Here is a 22,477-nt window from a genome sequence, read left to right on the forward strand (position 1 = left end):
CAGCTGAGAGCATCCTAGACCAACCTGCAGCCAACCAAGCCCCAAACACGTGAGAGGACTGAGCCCAGAACAGCAAAGTACCTGACCCACAGCTGATCCCAGATACATGAGTGACCCCATCCACGTCCAGAAGAAGCAGCTCACTGAATCGTAGACTTGTTAGCAATAATGAAACCTTATATATTGAAAAGTGGCTTGTTACTCCATATTCAGTATTCAACATGCAATGTTCATCACTATCATCAACAGTGTCTCAGGATTCCAAGGCTTCTGAGAGGGAAACATAGAAACTAGCACATGAGCACCTACTATGTGCCAGGGACATGAGTCCGTTACGTCGTCTTGACCACCCTGCAAAGTGAGGCTCATTATCCCCAGTTTACAGCTGAGGAAACCAAGGCTCAGAAAGGAGAAGCAATGGCCCCAAAGCTACCCAGAAGAGCCAGAATTCCAGACAAGATGTCTCTGAGCCCCCATTGCCCCCGAGGCTCCAGGTAGGAGCTTGGGTTCAAGAGACTCACATGCATGATGTTCACACTGTCATTGAAAATCCTCACGTAGGACTTCAGGATGTTGAAGTGGAAGGCGGGTGTCAGCATGCGGCGGTGCCTGCTCCACTTGTCACCGCCACTCAGCAGGAGCCCATCCCCTGGTAGGGGCAGCCACAGAGAGTGAGCAAGGGAGGGCCTTCCCCTGGGCCCCAAGGTTGTCCCCAATCCCCTCACACACAGTTACTCACCCAGCCAGGGCTTCAGGAATCTGTAGAAGACCACGTCCTTGGGTGCAATGGCAGCTGACATGAGAGATAAGCCATCAGGGGCCATGGAGAGGGGGAGGGGAGGGACTTTTGAGACAAGGTGGGGCCCCAGCCAGGGGTCTGCATTCCCCCTCCAGGAGCAGCATAGCAGAAGTGGGGGCAAGGGCAGAGGAAGATGGGAGGAGGGGCGAGGTGAAGGGGGAGCACACCAGGCTGCAGCACAGACTAGAGCAAGGGCAGAGCCCACTGACACACCCCTACGTGCTTAGATGCATCCCAACATGGCACAACATGCCCCAGAACAGCTCAACATGGCTCCTACAGGTTCCAACATGTTCTAAACACCCGAGCACAGCCCAGCACTCTACAAAATGCCTTCACAGGGACCTAGGACACTGTGTCTACCCAACACTCTCTCAGATCTCCTGGGACATCTGACATGGCCCCACCATGCACTAACATATCCTCCATGAAACAACATGCATGACAGACCCTGACATCACACAACGTGCTGTGACATGGACCAGAAGACAATCTGACATGACCCCAGCATGTCCCACAGAGAGGACTTAAACATAGTCCCATTAATGTTACAGACGTGGACCAGACTTGACCCAGAAATATCCTAAGACCGGCCTCAGACAAGACTCACATAAGGTCTCAGGCATTTCTCAGAAGGACCCAGGTCCTAGAGCTCAGAAAAACCCCAAATGTGGCCCAGGCATGACCAGCAAAAGGACCAGACAATCTCAAGTGGCATCAGACAAGACCCAAACAGACTCCGACATGCCAGGAATGTCCTTGGCAACAGCCGAGCCACAGATGTGACTGAGACCATCACCATTTGACCCAAGGAGTAAACATATACCAGCCGTAACCAAGTGTAACATATACCAGGTGTAACCAAGGGTAACATATACCAGCTGTAACGAAGTGTAACATATACCAGCCGTAACCAAGTGTAATATATGCTAGCCATAACCAAGTGTAACATGCACCAGTTGTAACCAAGTGTAAGATATACCAAGGGGTAACCAGGTGTAACATATGCCAGCTGTAACCAAGTGTAACATACACCAGCCAGAATAAGTGTAACATATACCAGCTGTAACCTGGACCCAGGTGGAAACGCAGATGTGACCAGATGTGGCCATACAGCAGACATCACACAGACACAGCCTCAGTGTGAGCAGACACGACCAGATATCAGGCAGGTGGGGATCCAGGTAAGACAGAGGCAGTGTCATCTCCACCACGGCCCCTCCTGTCTGCACCAGGTCGCCTGCCCAGCTGGAGGCAGCACAGAGACCTCAACAGCAGGCAAGCTGTGGCCTTCAGGGTGTCTACCTGGAGCAAAGAGCACCGGCTTGATGCAGGTAGGGTGAAAGATGTGGATGACCACATGCCAGGGCCCCATCCACCAGCAGCACACATCCCCATAGGTCCTCGCCAGGCCCTGTGTACAGGAGACCTTCCTCTGAGGTCCGAATCTGGAGAGGAGCAAAGAGGAACTGAACCACTCTTCCAGGTGGCCAGAGGGAAGGACCTGCAGGGCAGAGACCCAGACCTGAGCCCCGTGAATCCCACCCAGCAGCTCATCCTCCTCCTGGGATCCCTCCCCACACCTTCCATACATGACAACTGAGGTCCCTCAGTTACAGGGACACAAAGGGTCTTTCCCCATTTGTTTTTGTTTGTTTTTTCCTGCTTTATCTCCCCAAACCCTCCCCCCCACCACCGTACACACTTGTATATCTTAGTTGCAGGTTCCTTCCCCATTTGAACCCAAAATCCGTGTTCACCTGACTTCTCTCCTATCCCCATTTTCCGGATAAGGAGACTGAGGCTCTGAACGATATGAACTCACTTGCACACAGCCTTCCAGGTCATAAGTGGCGTGCCTGAGACCTGACCCCACATCTGTCTGAATCCAGGGCCTGAGTTCTTAACCTTCGAACTGCCTTGAACCCCAGAACAATAGCTCTGAGAACCCTATGCCTGCCTATCTGGGCAATCGGAGTCACAGTGACTGCATGAGGAACTGGTCCTGTGACCTAAGCCAGGCAAACTAAAGCGAGTCCTGCAGCTCTTCCTGGAACTGTTGGGAACGAGCTCGTGTTTCCATGGGAGCTGAGCTTCTGGGACTCATCTTGACCAGCGTGAGGGTGAAGCCAGCACAGAGGGACACAGAACTAACAGACGAAGACCGACTCCTGATGACACTGTCTGAGACCTGGATCCAGCCACACCTGAAGACAAGATCCCTGGCCTGAACAGTCAGTCGATTCCCTTTCTTTGCTTAGACCATACAGAACAGACGTTCCACCACTCACAGCTGAAAGAGACCCTGGCAGCCAGAGAGCCGGAAACCTGCCCAGAGTCGCCCAGCATTTTGGTGTTGGAGCCAAGGTCCCTGTCGGCTGCTGCCTGTTCCCCTGTTCAGCCTGGTCCATCTGGAAGTCAGAAAGGCAGGGGGGCAGCAGAAGGGAGCCTGGCTGGGGTGGGGTCCGCTTGGGACAATTCCTGGGGCCTGGAGCAGGAGGGCCATGAGCTTGAAGAGGACAAGCCACAGGAGGGAGTAGAAGGAATCAACCCATCAAAGGTGGACGTCATGAAAATAGCAGCCCAGATCCTGCACCAGCCTCAAGCCCTCAAGCTCTGGCCTGGGGGTGGGCGGGGCTGAGGCCAGGCCTGGCGGGGGGCCTCGGATGCTATCTTGCCCACTGCACCCCTCTGCCCTCTGCTTTAGAAAATTTCTGCTCGTTGTTTCAGACCCAGTTCCAGAAACTCCTGCTCCAGGAAGCCTTCCAGCCTGACCCAGCAGAGACCTTGCTTCTCCTCTGGGCTGCCTCACTCATCTCCCTCTGGCCCGTTCCTCACCACTCAAGGTCGGGGATCACTCTGTCTAGACCTGTCATCTAAGAGTGAGGATCCCCCAGGACAGTGACTTGCATTGAGGCCTCTTGGGGCCCCAGGGGTGCCCAGGACAGCAGGGCAGGGGGCAAACAGCAGTGGAGGGAGGATTGGTGAAATGGGGGTTGGTGAAAACAGGAAGGGAAGAGAAAGACAACTGAGAGGAGAGGGGCAGAGGGCCAGGCTTCTGCAGGGGCTGCACAGAAGCTTGCAGGGAGCAACTAGAAGCCCTCGGATGCACCACGGCGCCACCACCACAAGCTCTGCGTGGGTACCTGAGGCGCTGACGATGGTCCGGACCATGTCGGGGTGGCAGAGAGTGACAAGGGGCATGACGGGGCCCATCCAGGTCACAAATCCCTGGGGGTAGTTGGCCACCAGCTGAGTTACGTCTCTCAAGCCCTCCTCTGTCGGAGGAAACTGCAGGCAAGGAGGGGCCGTCACTCCCCAGAAGCAGCCATGGCATGTGCCCCCTGCCACCACCTGCAGTGGACACTGTGTCCAGATTCTGCATGCATGGGGGAATCCCTGCTTCCTGCTGCTCCTTTCCTCTCAGGGCAGGAGGGTCCCTGAGGCCTCTCCAAGTCCCAAGGGAGCAACCAGGGCACAGGGAGAAGGCACGCTCTGCACACAGAGGCCGACCTTGGCTCCAGAAGATGGATTTCCCTCATCCTGAGAGTGGTTGCAGCCCCGGGGTGGCCACAGGGGGAGGTGCTCAAGGGGGAGGTTTGTGGGCAGCAGGGTGGACTCAGGACTAGACCCAGGGACTCATTCTCACATCCTTTAATGTGCTAACCTGTCCAGGGAATGGTGATAGCTTTGCAGACTAATGATCTTTCTACCCTGGCAGACCCCAGGGGAGAGAATGAACTCTAACGGTCAGTCAAGAGTGTGGCCAGCAACTATGCAAACCTTCTTGTTATGAGCTTCTGGGCATGCGACATGCTGTCTGTCTCTCTCTATCTCACAGTGCATCCTGTCTGTCTCTCTCCTCACACTACATCCTGTCTGTCTCTCTGTCTCTCACATTGCATCCTTCTGTCTATCTGTGACAGCGCGTCTTGTCCATTTCTCTCTTACAGTGCATCCTGTCTGTCTCTCTATCTCTCACTCTGCATCCTGTGTGTCTCTCTGTCTCTCATAGTGCATCCTGTCTGTCTGTCTCTCACAGTGACTCCTGTCTGTCTCTCTATCTCTCACAGCGCATCCTGTCTGTCTGTCTATATCTCACAGTGCGTCCTGTCTATCTCTCTATCTCTGACCTTGCCTCCTGTCTGTCTGTCTATCTCTCACAGTGCGTCCTGTCACTCTATCTCTCATTACATCCTGTCTGTCTCTCTATCTCTCATCATGCTTCCTGTCTGTCTCTCTATCTCTCACAGTGTGTCCTGTCTGTCGCTCTCTCACATTGCATCCTGGTTTTCTTTCTATCTCTCATAATGTATCCTGTCTATCTATCTCTTCTGAATCTATGGACACATACACATTTTCGAAATTGCAAATGAAAATACTGAGACCATATACTCCAAGAGGAGAAAGAGTAACATGTGGCTCCTCATAATGTGAATTCTCTAGTCCATCTTGCTGTCCGTGGCTGACAAATACCCCCAGCTGGTCCACGCCAGGTGATCATAACTCATTTTCACCTTTATACCCCCTCCAAGTTCCACAAGGACCTGAGGGGAGGATTCAAACACTAGTAATAACTGATCCAGAGAGGGAGAGTCACTCAGCCAAGGCAACAGAGCAAGAGGGGCTGGAAGACGGAAGACTGTCCATGACGAGCCCCCACATCTGAGCCCTCAGAGAGGGAGGCAGACCTGCAGGAACCACGGCATTCCCGCTGCCCTGAGGGCCCAGAGAACATCCCAAGACCCAGAATCCCAGGAATGCCTCACAATGAGCTTTGGAACATCCCTGTTCTGAACTTTGTCACGAGAACAGTGAAATCACAGGAAGTGCTCCCCTGAGCTGCAGCTCTCGCCCCAGGAAGGGAAGGAAAGCTGTGCTCATCCCTCAGCTGGTCCAGAGGACGGAAGGAGCGGGTGGTCAGCTCTGGCCATGACAGAGAGGGGTGAAGGCACGTTCTCCACCCAGGTCATCAGCACTTGTTGTGAGCGCCCACTGTCCACCAACCCCTGCGCTGGCCCTGCCATGTCTGCTCCCAGAGCTGCCATCAAGGTGGAGAGATAGATAATAAGTACTTGGACAATTAATGTTTAGTTAAGCATGAGCAGGACCAAGTGAAGGTCAAGGCCTGGGTGTGGGCAGGCAGTGGAACAGGCCTCTGAAAGGGAAGTGAGTGGCCTAGTTCCTCCAGGTTGGACAACGGGGCCCAATGGGACATCTTGAGGGGGAGAGTCAGATGAGAGGAAGGGGTCCCAGAAACGGGTGGGGAGCTGTGCCCAGTGGGTGGGGGGTGGGGAGGACTAGCTAAATCCTGTGGGGAAACTGTAGCCCAGCGTGAGCAGACTCAAGAAAATGGGCCAGGCAGAGTGGACCCTGGACAGTGCCCCCAAGGCCATCTCAAGCTCAGCGGTGGAGACTGGGAATGCCAGGGGTCTCGCTCTGTGCAGCCCTCCCTGGGAGCCCCTCAGAGCTGCACTAATGCATCCAGAGCAGGCTTGGGGTGGGGGACAAGGATGTGGCAAAGGCCTGGGATGGCAGAGCAGAGGAATGAGTGAGTGAGCAAGGAGGGGCCGCACAGGCCTTCATCTCACTTCCACTCTCCTAGACCACAGCCCAACCCCGAGCCCCTTTCCCGACCCCTCAGGAAGTCCACCCACCCTGACGCCCCAGACCCCTCCTGCTGCCACACTCACCAGGCCCAGGTGACCCAAGAACCAGTTCCGTTTGGGGGGCTGTGGAAAGCATCGTAGGCAGCGAACAATGTCATAGAAGGTGTAGGTCCAGACCAGGATGCGGGCCAGGAGCCAGGAGACCCCAACCAGCAGCAGGAACAGCCACAGGGAGGCTGCCACGGGCCCGAGTCCCAGCCAGGACAGGCTCAGCTGCGGCATCCTGCAGGGCACACGGGGTGGAGGGCGAGCTCCTGGGGCCCAGGAAAAGCCAGGTGTTGGTGAGCTTGACGCAGAGACGGACAGCTGACAAAGAGGGCAAGGACCAAGGGTGTGAGGGACAGGACAGGGAGAGGCAGGAATGGTGAGGGGTGGGGCCAGGGCAGGGAGGGCTCAGAGAAGGGCACAGAGAGGGGAGGGGGTCCATGGAAATCCAGAGGAAGAGGAAGAAAGAGACAGAAAGACAGACAGATAGAGACACAGAGAGAGAGAAGCAGAAGATAAAGAGGAAGAGAGACTAAGGAGGAAAGGCACAAACTGAATCAGTGGGAGGTTTCCAGAGGCTCCAGTTACAGGAAGTCCAGGGCTGCTTGCTCCCTGGAGCCACCCCTGCCGTGGGCAGTGCCCTCCCCACTCCAAGCCGGCACCTCCTTCCCTGGACCCCAGCCCACACCTCCTGTCTGCAGCTGCACACAGCCTCCTCTCCCCTGCTCCTGGGAAGTCTCTGCCCCTGGACCCTGACCTGGGGAGGCTGGCAGGGCCAGGCTGTGTCAGCCAATCCCCACGGACCTGCTTACTTCCTCTCTACCTGGCCACAGGCCCAGATGGAGGTCGGGGGAGGGGAGCCAGTGTTGTCAAGAGAGGCCTATGAACAAGCTCACGGTCACACACCATGGATGCTGGCTCCTCAGTACTCAGCACCTTTCTCGTGGGCTGGAGGGCGAAAGTTGCTGGGCGGGCAAAGGTGTCTCTGGGCCCAAAGTTTACAGCCCCCCCTGCCCTTCCCAGTTCAGGGTGTAGAAGATGAAAGTTTGCATTCGAGAGTTCAGGTGCCAGATGAGCAAGGCCAGGCCAAGCCTTGTCCCCACACATCTCCTGGGCTATTGTCCACGTGAGGGACCAGGTGGGCATCATGCACTGTTTCTCAGTGAAGAATCAGGAAGTTCAGAGACAGGGAGCCTCTGGCCCCAGGACAGCACAGCCTGGCAGGAAGCCAATACCTGCCTCCAGGCAGCCCAGGGCCTATGTTGCGACATGAGTGCTGGGAGCAGGAACAATGACACCAGCCTTGTGGGGATCACCGATACGAGACTCTAGGGTAAGGAGCCCCATCAGGCGAGGGCACGTGGAGGAGTGGGGGGTGAGGCTGCAGGGGTCGTGAGAGCACGGGGTGCAGACAGCGGAAGGCAGAGCTGAGAGAGCCTGGGTGGAGTCATGCCCGTCCTCACTCTGACTGTGGGCTGTGCCGGCCCTCTCTGGGCTCAGGGTTCCATCTGGGAAACGGGATGTCAGATGAGGGCCTGAAGGGGGCAGAGGAGGGTTCCACAGGAAGGTGAGCAGGATGAAGAGCCCCAGAAAGACAGAATGAAGGGAAAGGGCAGGTAACTAGTCCTTGTGCTGCTGTGTGCCAATACTCCACGTAAAATAGACCTACTCTGTGCAGAGGATGGTATGTAAAGGGTGCCTACTATGTGCTGGGTATCTCACAAAACATCCCTATAGCCAGTCAGGATCTCTACATAAAGCATACCTACTGTATGGCAGGTATGCTATATAAGGGGCATGTACTGTGTGCCAGGTACTCTCCACAAAGTGTGCCTACTGTGTGCCAAGTGCTCTACATAAATCCTGTCAACAGTATTCCAGGTGTTCAAGATAAAGCATGCCTACTATGTGTTCAAGACTCTCCATAGGGCATGCCTATTAAGTGCCAGGTGCTCTACATAAAGCACATCCATTACACACTGGGCATTCTACATAAGCACGCCTACTGTGTGTTGTGTGCTCTGTGTAAAGTATGCCTACTGTATGTGTCAGGTACCCTACATACAGTAAACCTATTCTGCCCAAAACACTTTACATAGAGGGTGGCTACTGGGTGCCAGGTACTCTAGAAAAAGTATACCTACTATGAGGCCATTACTCTACATAAATCCTGTCTACTGCATGCCAGATGTTCTACATAAAGCATGCCTACTGAGTACCAGGTATACTACGTTAAGTGTGCCTACTGTGTGCTGGGCACTCTACATAATGCATCCCTACTGTGTGCAGGGTACTATATGTAAAATGCTCTTCCTGTGTGTCAGGTGATCTACGTAAGTTAAAACTACTGTATGCCAGATGTTCTCCCAGTGAGATAAAGCATCACGCTCCCCTAATCTCTGGGCCAGCACCCTGGGATCAGGCAGAGACCCAGGTGATGCATCTGCATGAGGGAAGATGCCTATTTAACTGAAGAGTGAATGGAGGCACAGAGTGGGCAAGCCTCGAGCCCAAGTTGCATGGCTGGTCATGCTCCCATGCCCAAGCCTTTCCCTCTGCCATGCTGCTCCACCCCCACTCGTAGGGGACAATGCCCCATTAATCCAGGGACATTTGTGATGGTGGAATCAAAGGCAATGCGGTGACCCCAGAGGGGACATCTTGAGGCCCTTGTGTTACCCCGTGAATCATCCTCCCACATCCAGGAGGCACCACCCAAAGGATCTAGTTCTCCCCTCCTGGGCCTCCCCTGATCCTGTCCAGAAGAGCCCTGTAGGATGGTCTCAGGTGAGGAACTCAAATGATGGGGCTCCTGGCAGAGCTACAGAGCGGGATGGTGGGGGAAAGACAGTTCCCCTGACACTGGTGGGATGTTGGGGAGACCCCAAACCTCCCTCTCCCCATCCCACTGGCTGGGGGATTCAGGTCCTAGAGCTCTCAGTGCAGTGGGGTGCACCATCACCCCAGAATCTCCTCCCCCTCACTGGGGCAGACCACCTGCTGGCAGATCCATCCATGTCAGGATCAGGGGGACAAGGCCAGACAATGATAAACCAGGCAGAGTCTTGGGACACACAGGAGAAAGGGTCCTCAGTGCCCAGCGGTGCTCAACTCACTGCGGACCTACTGTGTGCCAGGAATATGCAGGCAGCCGAGAGCAGGAATGGTGGCCACCACCAGTAACTGGCAACAAGCCACTGAAGCTGTTTTAAGCCCTTTAGACATATTACCCACTTTTTTCATTTTGTGGATGAGTAAACTGAGGACGAAAACTATTGAGTGACTGTCCTAAGTCACAGAGCTGGTGGAGCCAGGCTGTGCACCAGGCTTCACACTGGGTGCCCTGAGCCACTAAGCTGTGCTCCTTCATGTCTGTAAATGGGCATTTAGTTAGTGCCATCTCCCCCAATGTGGGAATAATCGAAAGAGACAATGCACATAAAACACACAGGGCAGAGGAAGGGCCTAACAAATGCTCCTCAATGTGATTGTCATTGCTACTGTTGTGTCATGTAATCATCCCACAGCCCTGCAGTATCGCGTTCGTGAGCCGATTTTTCAGAAGAGGAACTGGAGGCTCAGAAAGATGAAGCAACTTGCTCCAGCCACACAGCAAATTAGGTAAATATGACATTGCAGGTGACAGCACAACTTAGCACATAGGTGCTCATTAAATATCTGGGGAAGAAGAAAGCATTGCAGCCATGAGCTCTAAGGCTCGGCTCTTCAAAGTGTGGTCCTCAGACCTCCACCATCGTGTCACCTGAGAGCTTGCAGGAAATGAAGAATCTCGTGCCCCCGCCCGGAATGCTGACTCAGAATTGCATCTAAGTAGATCCAGAGGGGAATTGTGCACACGCCTTCAAGTTTTAAGAAGTGTTGCTTTAAGACCCTTGAGTCCGGGTGCTGTGAGGGATGAGGGAGGGGAGCACCTTCACCCCTCTGATTCTCAGAGTTTTTTTCAGTTATGAAATAAGGAGAAATATCTATACCTCCTGGGGTTGTTCACGCATATGGTATATGTCTACCGAACACCCATTGAGTGCCAGGCCCTGAGGATGCAGCAGTGAGCATGGCAGACACTGTCCCTGCTGCCAAGGAGCTCATGCCCAGTGGGGAGATGGACACCAGTCAAATAAATGACCAAGGACGTATCAGACAGTGATAAGCAATGGGCCTGGTGGAGGGGTCCTACCTTAGGCCAGGGGTCAGGGTGAGCAGAGATCTGAGTGTACAGAGAAAGCCTCCAAAGGCAAGCATGAGGTGGGACACCCAGGCTATGCGAGAAGGCAAGTGGAGTCTTGTCCCTTTGACACTGGGGCTGAGAGCACTAACGCAGGAGCTTGTGCCATTGCTCCTTGGGAAGCCCAAGGTGGACAGCAAATCCAATCCCACATTAAAGCTATAAGTGAGTGTGGACCTTTCACTGGCCATAGCAAGGACTCAAATCTGGGCAGGCCTCTGCAGCCATTAGGAGGGCAGGGTCTGGCATCCTAGGGCTCCCCCCCTCCTGAGTCAGGTGACAGCAGGGGAAAGGAGGCCAGCATGGCAGGCAGGGAGCCTCACGTGGGGGTTTCTGTTCTGAGCCTGGGGAGGCTGGAGCATCCGCAGTGGTTTCTCATTCAACACAGAATGTGTCAGCTGCCAGATCACAGCAGCCTGGCTTATGGAATGTCCCCCAGCCAGTGGTGGAGCAGGGAGCCATGCACAGGAAGACAGAGGCTGGCTCTTCTCCAGGGTCCCTCCACCCCACCCAGAGCCAGGCAGGGGGCATTCATGCGACAGACAAGTGGTGGTGGTCACTCTGTGAGTCTCCAGCTTCAGGCACCACCTGTCACCCCTCTGAGCCTCAGTCTCCACATCTGTAAAATGGGTCTGAGAAAAGCTCAGTGTTGAGTAATGTCAGCATCATGGTGGAGTGAGCCATTCCCTTCATCTCTCCCCTATGAGTTACAAGCAGTCAGACATCCAGTGACCCACAAAGTACTCCCTGCTTAGCACACCACAACAGCTGAGTGATCCATGCATCTATACATCTGAAGGTGGCCAGATGGGGTCTCCAAGAGGCAGTGGACCTAGGAGGGAAGCCCTTCCCCTTCCCCAGGAACAGCAATCCAAAACTGTATGCTCATATCAGCGGGCACATCAGCACCCACAGGCTTCAAGGGCAAACACAGCACATGTGGCTTGGCCCATGCCCCCCAGTGGTGACAGGTGCTGCACACATCCTGAGGCTCCAGGACTCAGCAGAGCTGGAAGCCCGGCCTCTCCACCTTTCCCTGCAGTGACGAGGTCTTCCCAGCAGTGGGGATGCAGAGATATCAAAAACAACAAGACATCAGCAACCTCAGAGGCACAAGCAGCACAAAGAGGGCACTGATGGTGCTTCTAGTAGATAGAGTGGAGGGTGGAAAGTGCAGGCTCTGAAATACAACCAGAACAGCTCAGAACCAAAGGAACCACAGCCATGCTCAAATAAGAAAGATGGTTACTGACAAATGCACAGGCAGAGGACCGATTCATCAACACCATGAAGAAAATACAGTAAAACGGCAGAACAGAAGGAGAACAACAGCTCCTCAGAAAACAAAATTGAAGTCAAAGAAGATGATAATCTACCTCAAGAGAATTCAAAATAGCTTTCTTAAAGAAACTCAATGAATTACAAGAGAAGTCCAAAAGACAGTTCAACGAGCTTAGGAATAAAGTTAATGACCAGGAGGAATACTTCACCAAAGAGTTTGAAGATCTAAAATCAACCAAACAGAAATTCCAGATATGAAGAACACAATTAGGGGGAAAAAATGATATAGAAAGCATAAAAAATGGTGCAGAACTTATGGAGGCGAGAATCAGTGAGATCAAAGATAGAAACCTAGAATTGATCCAGGTGGAAAGGGAAAGAGAACTAAGATTTTGAGTTGCTTTACAAATTTTGGTGCTCCTGTGTTGGGTGTGTATATTTTTATAAGTGTTATGTCTTGGTGGAGAGTCCCTTTTATCATTATATACTGTCCCTCTTTGTCTTTCTTTATCTGTTTTGCTTTGAAGTCTACCTTGTCTGATATTAGTATAGCGACACCTGCTTTCTTTTGTTCATTATTAGCTTGGAGTATTGTTCTCCATCCCTTCACTCTGAGTCTGTGTTTGTGTTTGGGGCTGAGGTGTGTTTCCTGGAGGCAGCATATTGTTGGGTCTTGTTCTTTGATCTATCCTGCCACTCTGTGTCTTTTGATTGGGGAGTTCAATCCATTTACATTTAGAGTGATTATTGAGATGTGGGGGCCTACCACTACCATTTTATGTCTTGTTTTCTGGTTTTCTTCAATTTCCTTTGTTTCTCGTCCCATGGTTTAATCTGTTCTGATGAAGAGCTGCTACTCTCTGTTGTTGTCCTTCTACTTATCTCCTCTGCTCTTGGTTTTGTAGCCCCTTTCCTTTTTTTGATTTTTCAGGAATAAGGGTTTTCCTGTGGATTTCCTGAAGAGGAGGTTTTGTGGCAATGAACTCCCTTAATTTTTGTTTATCTGGGAAAGTTTTTATTTCTCCATCGTATTTGAAGGATATTTTCGCTGGGTAGAGAATTCTTGGCTGTAGGTTTTTGTCCTTCATATTTTTGAATATATCATTCCACTCTCCTCTAGCCTGTAAAGTTTCTGCTGAGAAATCTGCTGATAGCCTGATGGGGGTTCCTTTGTAGGTTAGTTTCTTTTGCCTGGCTGTCCTTAGTATTTTCTCCTTGTCGTTGACTTTTGCTAGCTTCACTACTATATGCCGTCGGGTTGGTCTTCTTGCATTGATAAAGTTTGGAGATCTATTGGCTTCTGTCACCTGAAGATCCATCTCTCTCACCAGATTTGGGAAGTTCTCAGCCATTATTTATTTGAATAGGCTTTCTGCCCCTTTCTCCTTCTCTTCTCCCTCTGGTATACCTATAATCCTTACGTTGCATCTCCTAATTGAGTCTGATAATTCTCGGAGAGTTTCTTCATTTCTTTTTAGTCTTACTTCTCTCTCCTCCTCTGCCTGCAGCATTTCTATATTTCCATCTTCCAAATTGCTAATTCTTTCCTCCATATTATCGGCCCTACTGTTCAGTGCATCTAGATTTTTCTTAATTTCCTCTATTGTGTTCTTCATTTCCAGTATTTCTGTTTGGTTCTTCTTTGTCGTATCAAACTCTTTTGTGACATAGCTCCTGAACTCGTTGAGTTGTCTATCTGAATTCCCTCTTAACTCATTGAGTATTTTAATGATGGCTGTTTTGAAGTCTTCGTCATTTAGGTTATATATCTCATTTTCTTTGGGATTGTTTTCTGTGTATTTGTTATTTTCCTTCTGTTCTGGAGATTTAATGTGTTTTTTCATATTGCTTGATGTTGTAGATTTGTGCCTCCACATAGAGATAGAGTTCAGTTGCTCCTTCCACTTGTTTCTGCTGGTGTGGTGGGGGAGCAGCTGTTTATACTGCACCAACCAGGAACCCTATCCACAGCTGCTAACTGGGCCTGGGCCCCTCCTCGTAGTCACAGTGGTCCTTTGGATTCCCTCTTCTGCCATGGGGGCCGTCACGGGGGGGCTTCAGGCTGCTGGTGCCTACTGTTGCAGCCCACCTAGACGTGCTCCCTCCTTGGGGTCTACAACGGTGTTATGGGCTTTTCCAGTGGCCAGGGGTAGGATCACTTATATTTGCTGCTCCATCACTGTCGGCACCCACAAAATCTCACTTGTCCACTATGGGTCACAGCAGAGCTATTGGCATCTTCTACAGTCTGTGGTTAGCTCACCTAGCTATGCTACTTTTGTCCAGGGGTCTTCCAGCCTTGTGGCTGCCGGATGGGTGCTCTCTACTAGTGCTGTGCAGAGGCTTTCCCTGAGGCTGCTGTGAGCCTGTAGGGTTTTCCCCTAGGCTACAGAGCTGGGTCGCTGGAACTCCACCCAGCCCCAGTCCTGTTCCCCAGAAACTCGGGGAGCCCTTTGCCCTGTCTGGGGGATAGCCGGAGATCCTGATTTCAGTGGTAGCTGGTCAGCTGCTGCCCTGCCTGATATTCTCCTCTGCGGGACCCTCCCAGTGTTGTGGATGCTGGGCGTAGCCCCTCCACTAATAGCAGACAGAGAGTTTTGTCTGCTGCCCAGGCAGAACTCTGGAGCTTCCCCTCTGGGCCACAGAGCCGGCCTCTGGAGCTCCCCCCAGCCCCAGTCCTCTCCGAGATCTCCGGCAATCCCTTACCCCATGGGGCGGGCAACGGCAGCTGGGGGTCACCTCGCCCTCTGGGATGCTCTCTGGGACTTTCCCGGAGTTGTGAATGCTGGGTGTGGCCCCTCCGCTAATGGCAGACAGAGAGTTTTGTCTGCTGCCCGGGCGGAACTCTGGAGCTTCCCCTCGGGGCGCAGAGCCAGCCTCTGGAGCTTCACCCAGCGCCAGTCCTCTCTGAGATCTCCGGCAATCCCTAGCCCCACAGGGCGGGTAATGGCAGCTGGGGGTCACCTCACCCTCTGGGATTCTCTCCGGGACTTTCCCGGAGTTGTGAATGCTGGGCGTAGCCCCTCCACTAATGGCAGACAGAGTTTTGTCTGCTGCCCGGGTGGAACTCTGGAGCTTCCGCTCCGGGGCACGGAACCGGCCTCTGGAGCTTCACCCAGCCCCAGTCCTCTCTGAGATCTCCAGCAATCCCTTTCCCCACCGTGCAGGCAGTGGTAGCCAGGGTGCCGCCATACCCTCAGTGACTCTCTGGGACCCTCCGGGTGCCATGATCACTAGGCGGGATCTCCCTGCCAATGGCAGGGCGAGACTCTCCCCGCAGGCTCAGGTGTGTAACTCTAGAGTTTCCCTCTGTGTTTAGGAGTAATTGCGGCGGGGTTTAGGTAGGGTTCTGGTCATCTGTTTCCACCATTGCTCCTCTGGTGTGTGCTCGCTCCTGCCCTAGGTGTGTGTTGATCTTCTGGGGGCGTCCGTTGGAAGAAAGGCGCTTGCAGGTACTAGGCTGTTCAGTCGGGGTCGGAGAGTTTTCACCTATCTCCACATCCTCCCAGAGGGAAGTCCGTCCGCCTTCCGATGTATAGTCGCGTGGGTCTCTCAGACGTCCTGAGATATTGTCTGGATATCCTTTGTTAAGCGATGAGTGTCCAAATAATTGTAGACTCGAAGGGGGAGAGACAAAGAGGACTACTCATGGCATCATCTTGGATCCTCTCTCTAAGATTTTGAGAAAATGAAGAAATACTTTGAGAAATACTGACTCAATTTGGAAAAGTAACATCAGGATTATAGGTATCCTAGAGGAATAAGAGAAGGAGAAAAGAGCAGAGAGCATATTCAAAGAAATAATCACTGAGAACTTCCCACACCTGGGGAAAGAACTGGACATACAAGTACATGAAGCCAATAGAACTCTTAATTTACATCAGTGCAAAAAGACATTCTCCAGGGCATTTCGTATTAAAAGTGGCAAAAGTCAATGATAAAGAGAAAATATTAAGGACAACAAGAGAGAAGAAAATAACCTACCAAGGAACCCCCATCAGGCTTTCAGCAGATTTCTCGGCAGAAACCTTACAGGCAAGAGGAAAGTGGAATGATATATTCAAAATACAGACAGACAGAAACTATCAGTCAACAATACTCTATCCAGTGAAATTATCCTTCACATATGACAGAGAAATAAAAGCTTCCCCAGACAAACAAAAGCTGAGGGAGTTCATTGCCATGAGACCTGACTTACAACAAGTGAGGAAGGGAACCCTCCTACCTGAAACAAAAAGGCAAAGGTTTACAAAGTTTGGAGCAAGGAGGTAAATAGACACAAAAAATCAAAAAATTGCAGCTCTCTGTAAGAAGAGGTTAGACAACACTTAATTATAACATAATGGATAAAGGGAAAGAAAGTATCAAAAATAAATATAACCACCTCAATTTGGCCACAAACTCGTAACACAAAAAGAATAATTTGTAACAACAAAATCATAGAAGTGAAGAGGAACGAGATGGAACCAGCTAGGCTGATGGGGATAAAAGGCTATCAGAAAATGGACTATTTCAACTATGAGATCATTTGTACAATCGTCATGGTAACCAGAAAACAGAAAATCAGAGCAGCGTCACAAATCATAAATAAAGAGGAAACTGAGTAAAACATCACAGAAAAACACCAAACTGAAACGTCTGACAGAAATACAAGGGAAAATAAACAACGCAAACATAGAACAACCAGGAGAAAAAGATAAAATAGCAATATCAAGCCCTCATAATTCAAGAATAATTCTAAATGTAAATGGATTTCATACACAAATCAAAAGACACAGAGTGGCTGGGTGGATTAAAAAACAAGATCCAACAATATGATGACTTCAGGAAACAAATCTCAAATCTAAACACAAACATAGGCTCAGAGGGAAGGGATAGAAGATGCTGCTTGGGGTAAATGGCAAGCAAAAGAAAGCAACTGTTGCCATACTTACATCAGACAAAGCAGACTTCAAGATAAAAAAATAACAAGAGAAAAACATGGGCATTATATAATGATAAAAGGGAGATTTAACCAAGAAGATATAACATATTAATATATATACACCCAACACAGGAGCAGCGAATTATACAGAAAATATTAACAGACCTAAAGGGAGAAATTCACAGCAACGCAATAGTAGTAGGGATCCATTAACATCCCACTTATGTCAACGGATAGGTCATCCAGACAGAAAGTCAACAAGGAAACAGTGGCCTTAAATGAAACACTAGACGAGAAAGACTTAATAGGTATGTATAGAACATTCCATCCAACAAGAAGAGAATACACATTTTTCTATAGTGCACACAGAACATTCACAAGATAGATCTTACATTGGGAAATAAGGTGTGCCTCAATAAATTCAAGAAGATTGAAATCATAAAGTGTCTTTTCCAAACACAATGCTATGAAACTAGAAATCAACTAAAAGAAGAATGCTGGAAAAGTCACAAATACGTGGAGACTAAGCAACATGCTGCTGAACAAATGTTGGATCAATGAAGAAATCAAAAAAATTAAAAATACCTAGAGACAAATGAAAATGAAAACACAACATACCAAAACTTAGGTGATGCAGCAAAAGTGGTACAAAGAGAGAAGTTTATAGCAATACAGGCCACCGTCAAGAAACAAGAAAAATCTCAAACATTACACTATACCTAGAAGAACTAGAAAAAGAACAACAAATGAAGCCCAAAGTCAGTAGAAGGAAGGAAATAATAAAAATCAGAGCAGACGCAGATGAAATACAGACTGAAAAAACAATATAAAGGATTGATGAAACTAAGAGCTGGTTCTTTGAGATGATAAACCAAATTGAAGAAGCCTTAGCAAGACTCCTTAATAAACAAAGAGAGAAGACTCAAATAAGTAAAATCAGAAATAAAGAGCAGAAATTACAATGGATACCACAGAAATACAAAGGATTATAAGAGAAAATATTATGAAAAGCTACATGTCAGCAAACTGGAAAAATGAAAAGAATTGGATAAATTCTTAGTAACATACGACCTCCCAAAATTGAACCAAGAAGAAATAGACAACCTGACTAGACCAATCACCAGGAAAGATATTGAAACAGTGATCAAAAACCTCCAAAAAATAAAAGTCCAGGACCAGACAGCTTCTCCAGTGAATTCCACCAAAACATTCAAACAAGATTTAACACCTATCCTACTCAAACAATTCCAAAAACGGAAGAAGAGAAGATACTTCCTAATTCATTTTATGAGACCAACATCACCCTCATACTAAACCAGACAAGGACAACACAAAAAAAGGAAAATTACAGGCCAATATAGCTGAGGAAAATAGTTGCAAAAATCCTCAATAAAATATTACTAAATTGAATACAATAATATGTTAAAGGGATCATACACCAAAATCAAGTGGGACTTTTTTCAGGGCTGCAAGGATGGCTCCACATCCACAAATCATCTGATGTGATACACCACATCAACAAAAAGAAGAAGAAAAATCACATGATCATCTCAATAGATGTAGAGAAAGCATTTGACAAGATCAAACATCATTTATGATAAAAACTATCGATAAACTGGTACATTCTTCTCCAGTGAAGAAGGAACGTGCCTCAACATAATAAAGGCTATATATGAAAAATTCACAGCCAACATCATACTCAGTGGTGAAAAACTGAAAGCTGTTCTTCTAAGAGGAGAAACAAGGTAAGGATGCCCACTCTCGCCATTCTTTTTTTTTTTTAATTTAACTTTTATTGAGCTAATGATAGGTTACAATCTTGTGAAATTTCAGTTGTCCGTTATTGTTTTTCAGCCATGTTGTGAGTGCACCCCTTCACACTTTGTGCCCACCTCCCACCCCACTGTTCCCCCGGTAGCCACTAATCTGTTCTCTTTGTCTGCATTTTTAAATTCTTCATATGAGTGGAGTCATACAGATTGTCCTTTTCTATCTGGCTTATTTCACTTAACATAATTCCCTCAAAGTCCATCCATGTTGTTGCAAATGGGAGTATTTTGTTCTTTTTTGTGGCTGAGTAGTATTCCATTGTATATATATACCACAGCTTCTTTATCCAATCATCTGTTGATGGGCACTTAGGTTGCTTCCACGTCTTGACTATTGTAAATAATGCTGCAATGAACATTGGGGTGTATAGGACTTTTGGAATTGCTGACTTCAAGTTCTTTGGATAGATACCCAGTATTAAGATAGCTGGATCATATGGTAATTCTATTTTTAATTTTTTGAGAAGTCTCCACACTGTTTTCCATAGTGGCTGCACCAGTTTGCATTCCCACCAGCAGTGTATGAGGGTTCCTTTTTCCCCACAACCTCTCCAACATTTGTTACTATTTGTTTTGGTCATTTTTGTCATTCTTACGGGTGTAAGGTGATATCTCAGTGTAGTTTTGATTTGCATTTCCCTGATGATCAGCAATGATGAGACATCTTTTCATGTGTCTATTGGCCATCCATATATCGTCTTTGGAGAAATGTCTGTTCATGTCTCCAGCCCAATTTTTGATCGGGTTGTTTGATTTTTTGTTGTTGAGTTGTGTGAGTTCTTTATATATCATGGATATTAAGCCTTTGTCGGATGTATGACTTGCAAATATATTTTCCCAGTTAGTGGGTTGTTTTTTTGTTTCAATCCTGTCTTCCTTTGTCTTGAAGAAGCTCTTTGGTCTGATAAAGTCCCATTTGTTTATTCTTTCCATTGTTTCCCTTTTCTGAGAAGACATGGTGTCCAAAAAGATCCTTTTAATACTGACGTCAAAAAGTGTACTGCCTACATTTTCTTCTAGAAACCTTATGGTTTTAGGTCTCAGCTTTAGGTCTTTGATCCATTTTGAGTTTACTTTGGTGAATGGTGAAAAAGAATGGTCAATTTTCATTCTTTTACATGTGGCTTTCCAGTTTTCCCAGCATCATTTGTTGAAGAGACTTTCTTTTCTCCATTGTATGCCCTCAGCTCCTTTGTCGAAGATAAGCTGTCCATCGATGTGTGGTTTTGTTCCTGGGCTTTCGATTCTGTTGCATTGATCTGTGCACCTGTTTTTGTACAAGTACCATGCTGTTTTGCTTACTGTAGCTTTGTAGTATATTTTGAAGTCAGGGATTGTGATGCCACCAGCTTTGTTCTTTTTTCTCAGGATTGCTTTAGCAGTTCGGGGTCTTTTGTGGCCCCATGTGAATTTTAGGATTCTTTGTTCTATTTCTGTAAAGAATATCATTGGGATTCTGATTGGGACAGCATTGAATCTGTAGATTGCTTTAGGTAGAACGGACATTTTAACTATGTTTATTCTTCCAATCCACGTGCATGGAATGTCTTTCCATCTCTTTATGTCCTCATCTATTTGTTGCAGAAAAGCCTAGTAATTTTCATTGTATAGGTCTTTCACTTCCTTAGTTAAATTCACCCCAAGGTACTTTATACTTTTTGTTGCAATTGTGAATGGTATTGTGTTCTTGAGTTCTTTTTTTGTTAGTTAAATACTATGTTAAATAAGAGTTGGTGATAGAGGGCATCCTTGTCTCGTTCCTATTTTCAGGGGGATGGCACTCAGTTTTTCCCCATTGAGTATGATGTTGGCTGTGGGTTTGTCATATATGGCCTTTATTATGTTGAGGTAGTTCCCTTCTATGCCCATTTTGCTCAGAGTTTTTTCATAAATGGCCGTTGGATCTTGTCAAATACTTTCTCTGCATCTATTGAGATGATCATGTGGTTTTTATTGCTCAGTTTGTTGATGTGGTGTATCACGTTGATTGATTTGCGGATGTTGAACCATCCCTGTGTCCCTGGTATGAATCGCACTTGATCATGATGTATGATCCTTTGATTAATTGCTGAATCCAGGGTGCCAAAATTTTGTTGAGAATTTTTGCATCTATGGTCATCAGCGATATTGGCCTGTAGTTCTCCTTTCTCATGCTGTCTTTGTCAGGTTTTGGTATCAGCGTGATTTTGGCCTTGTATAATGTGTTGGGAAGTGTTCCATCCTCCCTAATTATTTGGAATAGCTTGAAAAGGATAGGTATTAAGTCCTCTCTGAAACTTTGTGAGAATTCCCCAGGAAAGCCATCTGGTCCTGGGGTTTTAGTCTTTGGGATGCTTTTAATGGCAGTTTCAATCTCTTTCCTTGTGATTGGTCTGTTCAAATTGTCTGCTCCTTCTTGAGTGAGCTTTGGGAGATTGTAGGAGTCCAAGAATTTATCCATTTCCTCTAGGTTATCCATTTTGTTGGCATAGAGTTTTTTGTAGTATTCTCTTATAATCCGTTGTATTTCTGCAGAGTCTGTTGTTATTTCTCCTCTTTCATTTCTGATTTTCTTTATTTGAGCTTTCTCTCTTTTTCTTTTGTAAGTCTGGCTAGGGGTTTGTCAATTTTATTTCTCTTCTCAAAGAACCAGCTCTTTGTTTCATTCATACTTTCTACTGCCTTTTTTGTTTCAATAACATTTATTTCTGCTCTGATTTTTCTTATTTCTCTCCTTCTGCTGACTTTGGGCTTTGTTTGTTGTCCTTTGTCTAATTCAGTTAGGTGTAATTTGAGATTGCTTATTTGGGATTTTTCTTGTTTGTTAAGATGTGTCTGTATTGCAATGAATTTTCCTCTTAATACAGCTTTTGCTGTATCCCATATGAGTTGGTATGGCATGTGATCATTTTCATTTGTCTCCAGGTATTTTTTTGCTTCAATTTCTTCAATTATCCATTGCTTGTTCAACAGCATATTGTTTACTGTCCACATCCTTGTGCCTTTTTCAGCTTTTCTCTTGTAACTAATGTCTAGCTTTGTAGCAGTGTGATCAGAGAAGATGCTTGTTACTATTTCAATTTTTTTTAATTTGTAGAGGCTTGCCTTGTTTCCCAACATATGATCTATCCTTGAGAATGTTCCATGCGCACTTGAGAAGAACGTGTATTCTGCTGTTTTTGGATGAAGGGTTCTATATATGTCTATTAAGTCCAACTGTTTTAGCTTTTCATTTGGTTCCACTTTTTCCTTGTTGATTTTCTGTCTGAATGATCTGTCCATTGATGTGAGTGGGGTGTTGAGGTCCCCTACTATTTTTGTGTTGTTTTGAACATCTTCCTTTAGGTCTTTTAATAGTTGCTTTATAAAATTTGGTGCTCCTGTGTTGGGTGCATAGATATTTATAAGTGTTATTACTTCCTGATGAAGTGTTCCTTTGATCATTATATATTGGCCCTGTATGTCTCTCTTTACCTGTACAGGAGTACCATTTTTATCTTTTATATTGTATTTGTAATGTACCTCTTCTATGTTTAGATGCACAAATACATACCATTGAGTTACAATTGCCTAAAGTATTCAGTATACTAACATACCGTACAGGTTTGTAGCCTAGGAGCAATACGTTATACCATATAATCTAGGTGTGTAGTAGGCAGTACCATCTAGGTTTGTGTAAGTACCCTCTGTGATGTTCACACGATGCTGAGATCACCTAATGATGCATTTCTCAGAATGTACCCTCTGAGACACATCCATATGCTCTCT

General features: G+C 47.9%; 1 protein-coding gene across 4 annotated transcripts in view; it reads right to left on the bottom strand.

Annotated features, from left to right (window-relative positions):
- Positions 1 to 7,110, bottom strand: part of LOC103545145 (cytochrome P450 4F2-like) — a 31,265-nt gene extending 24,155 nt beyond the window's left edge. The window contains exons 1-6 of one of the 4 annotated variants that reach the window (XM_070586387.1): positions 6,493 to 7,041; positions 3,946 to 4,090; positions 3,091 to 3,210; positions 2,105 to 2,247; positions 740 to 793; positions 522 to 649 (exon numbers count right to left, since the gene is read on the bottom strand). In XM_070586387.1, the coding sequence (XP_070442488.1) occupies positions 522 to 649; positions 740 to 793; positions 2,105 to 2,247; positions 3,091 to 3,210; positions 3,946 to 4,090; positions 6,493 to 6,544 (642 nt within the window). In that variant the 5' untranslated portion in view covers positions 6,545 to 7,041. Of the gene's footprint in view, positions 1 to 521; positions 650 to 739; positions 794 to 2,104; positions 2,248 to 3,090; positions 3,211 to 3,945; positions 4,091 to 6,492 lie in introns of all 4 variants that reach the window. The other 3 variants (XM_070586389.1, XM_070586388.1, XM_070586390.1) reach the window with 3 other exon arrangements.
- Between the last annotated feature and the right edge of the window lie 15,367 nt (positions 7,111 to 22,477).

This window comes from Equus przewalskii, chromosome 20 (assembly GCF_037783145.1).
Source record: "Equus przewalskii isolate Varuska chromosome 20, EquPr2, whole genome shotgun sequence".
NCBI lineage: Eukaryota > Metazoa > Chordata > Mammalia > Perissodactyla > Equidae > Equus > Equus przewalskii.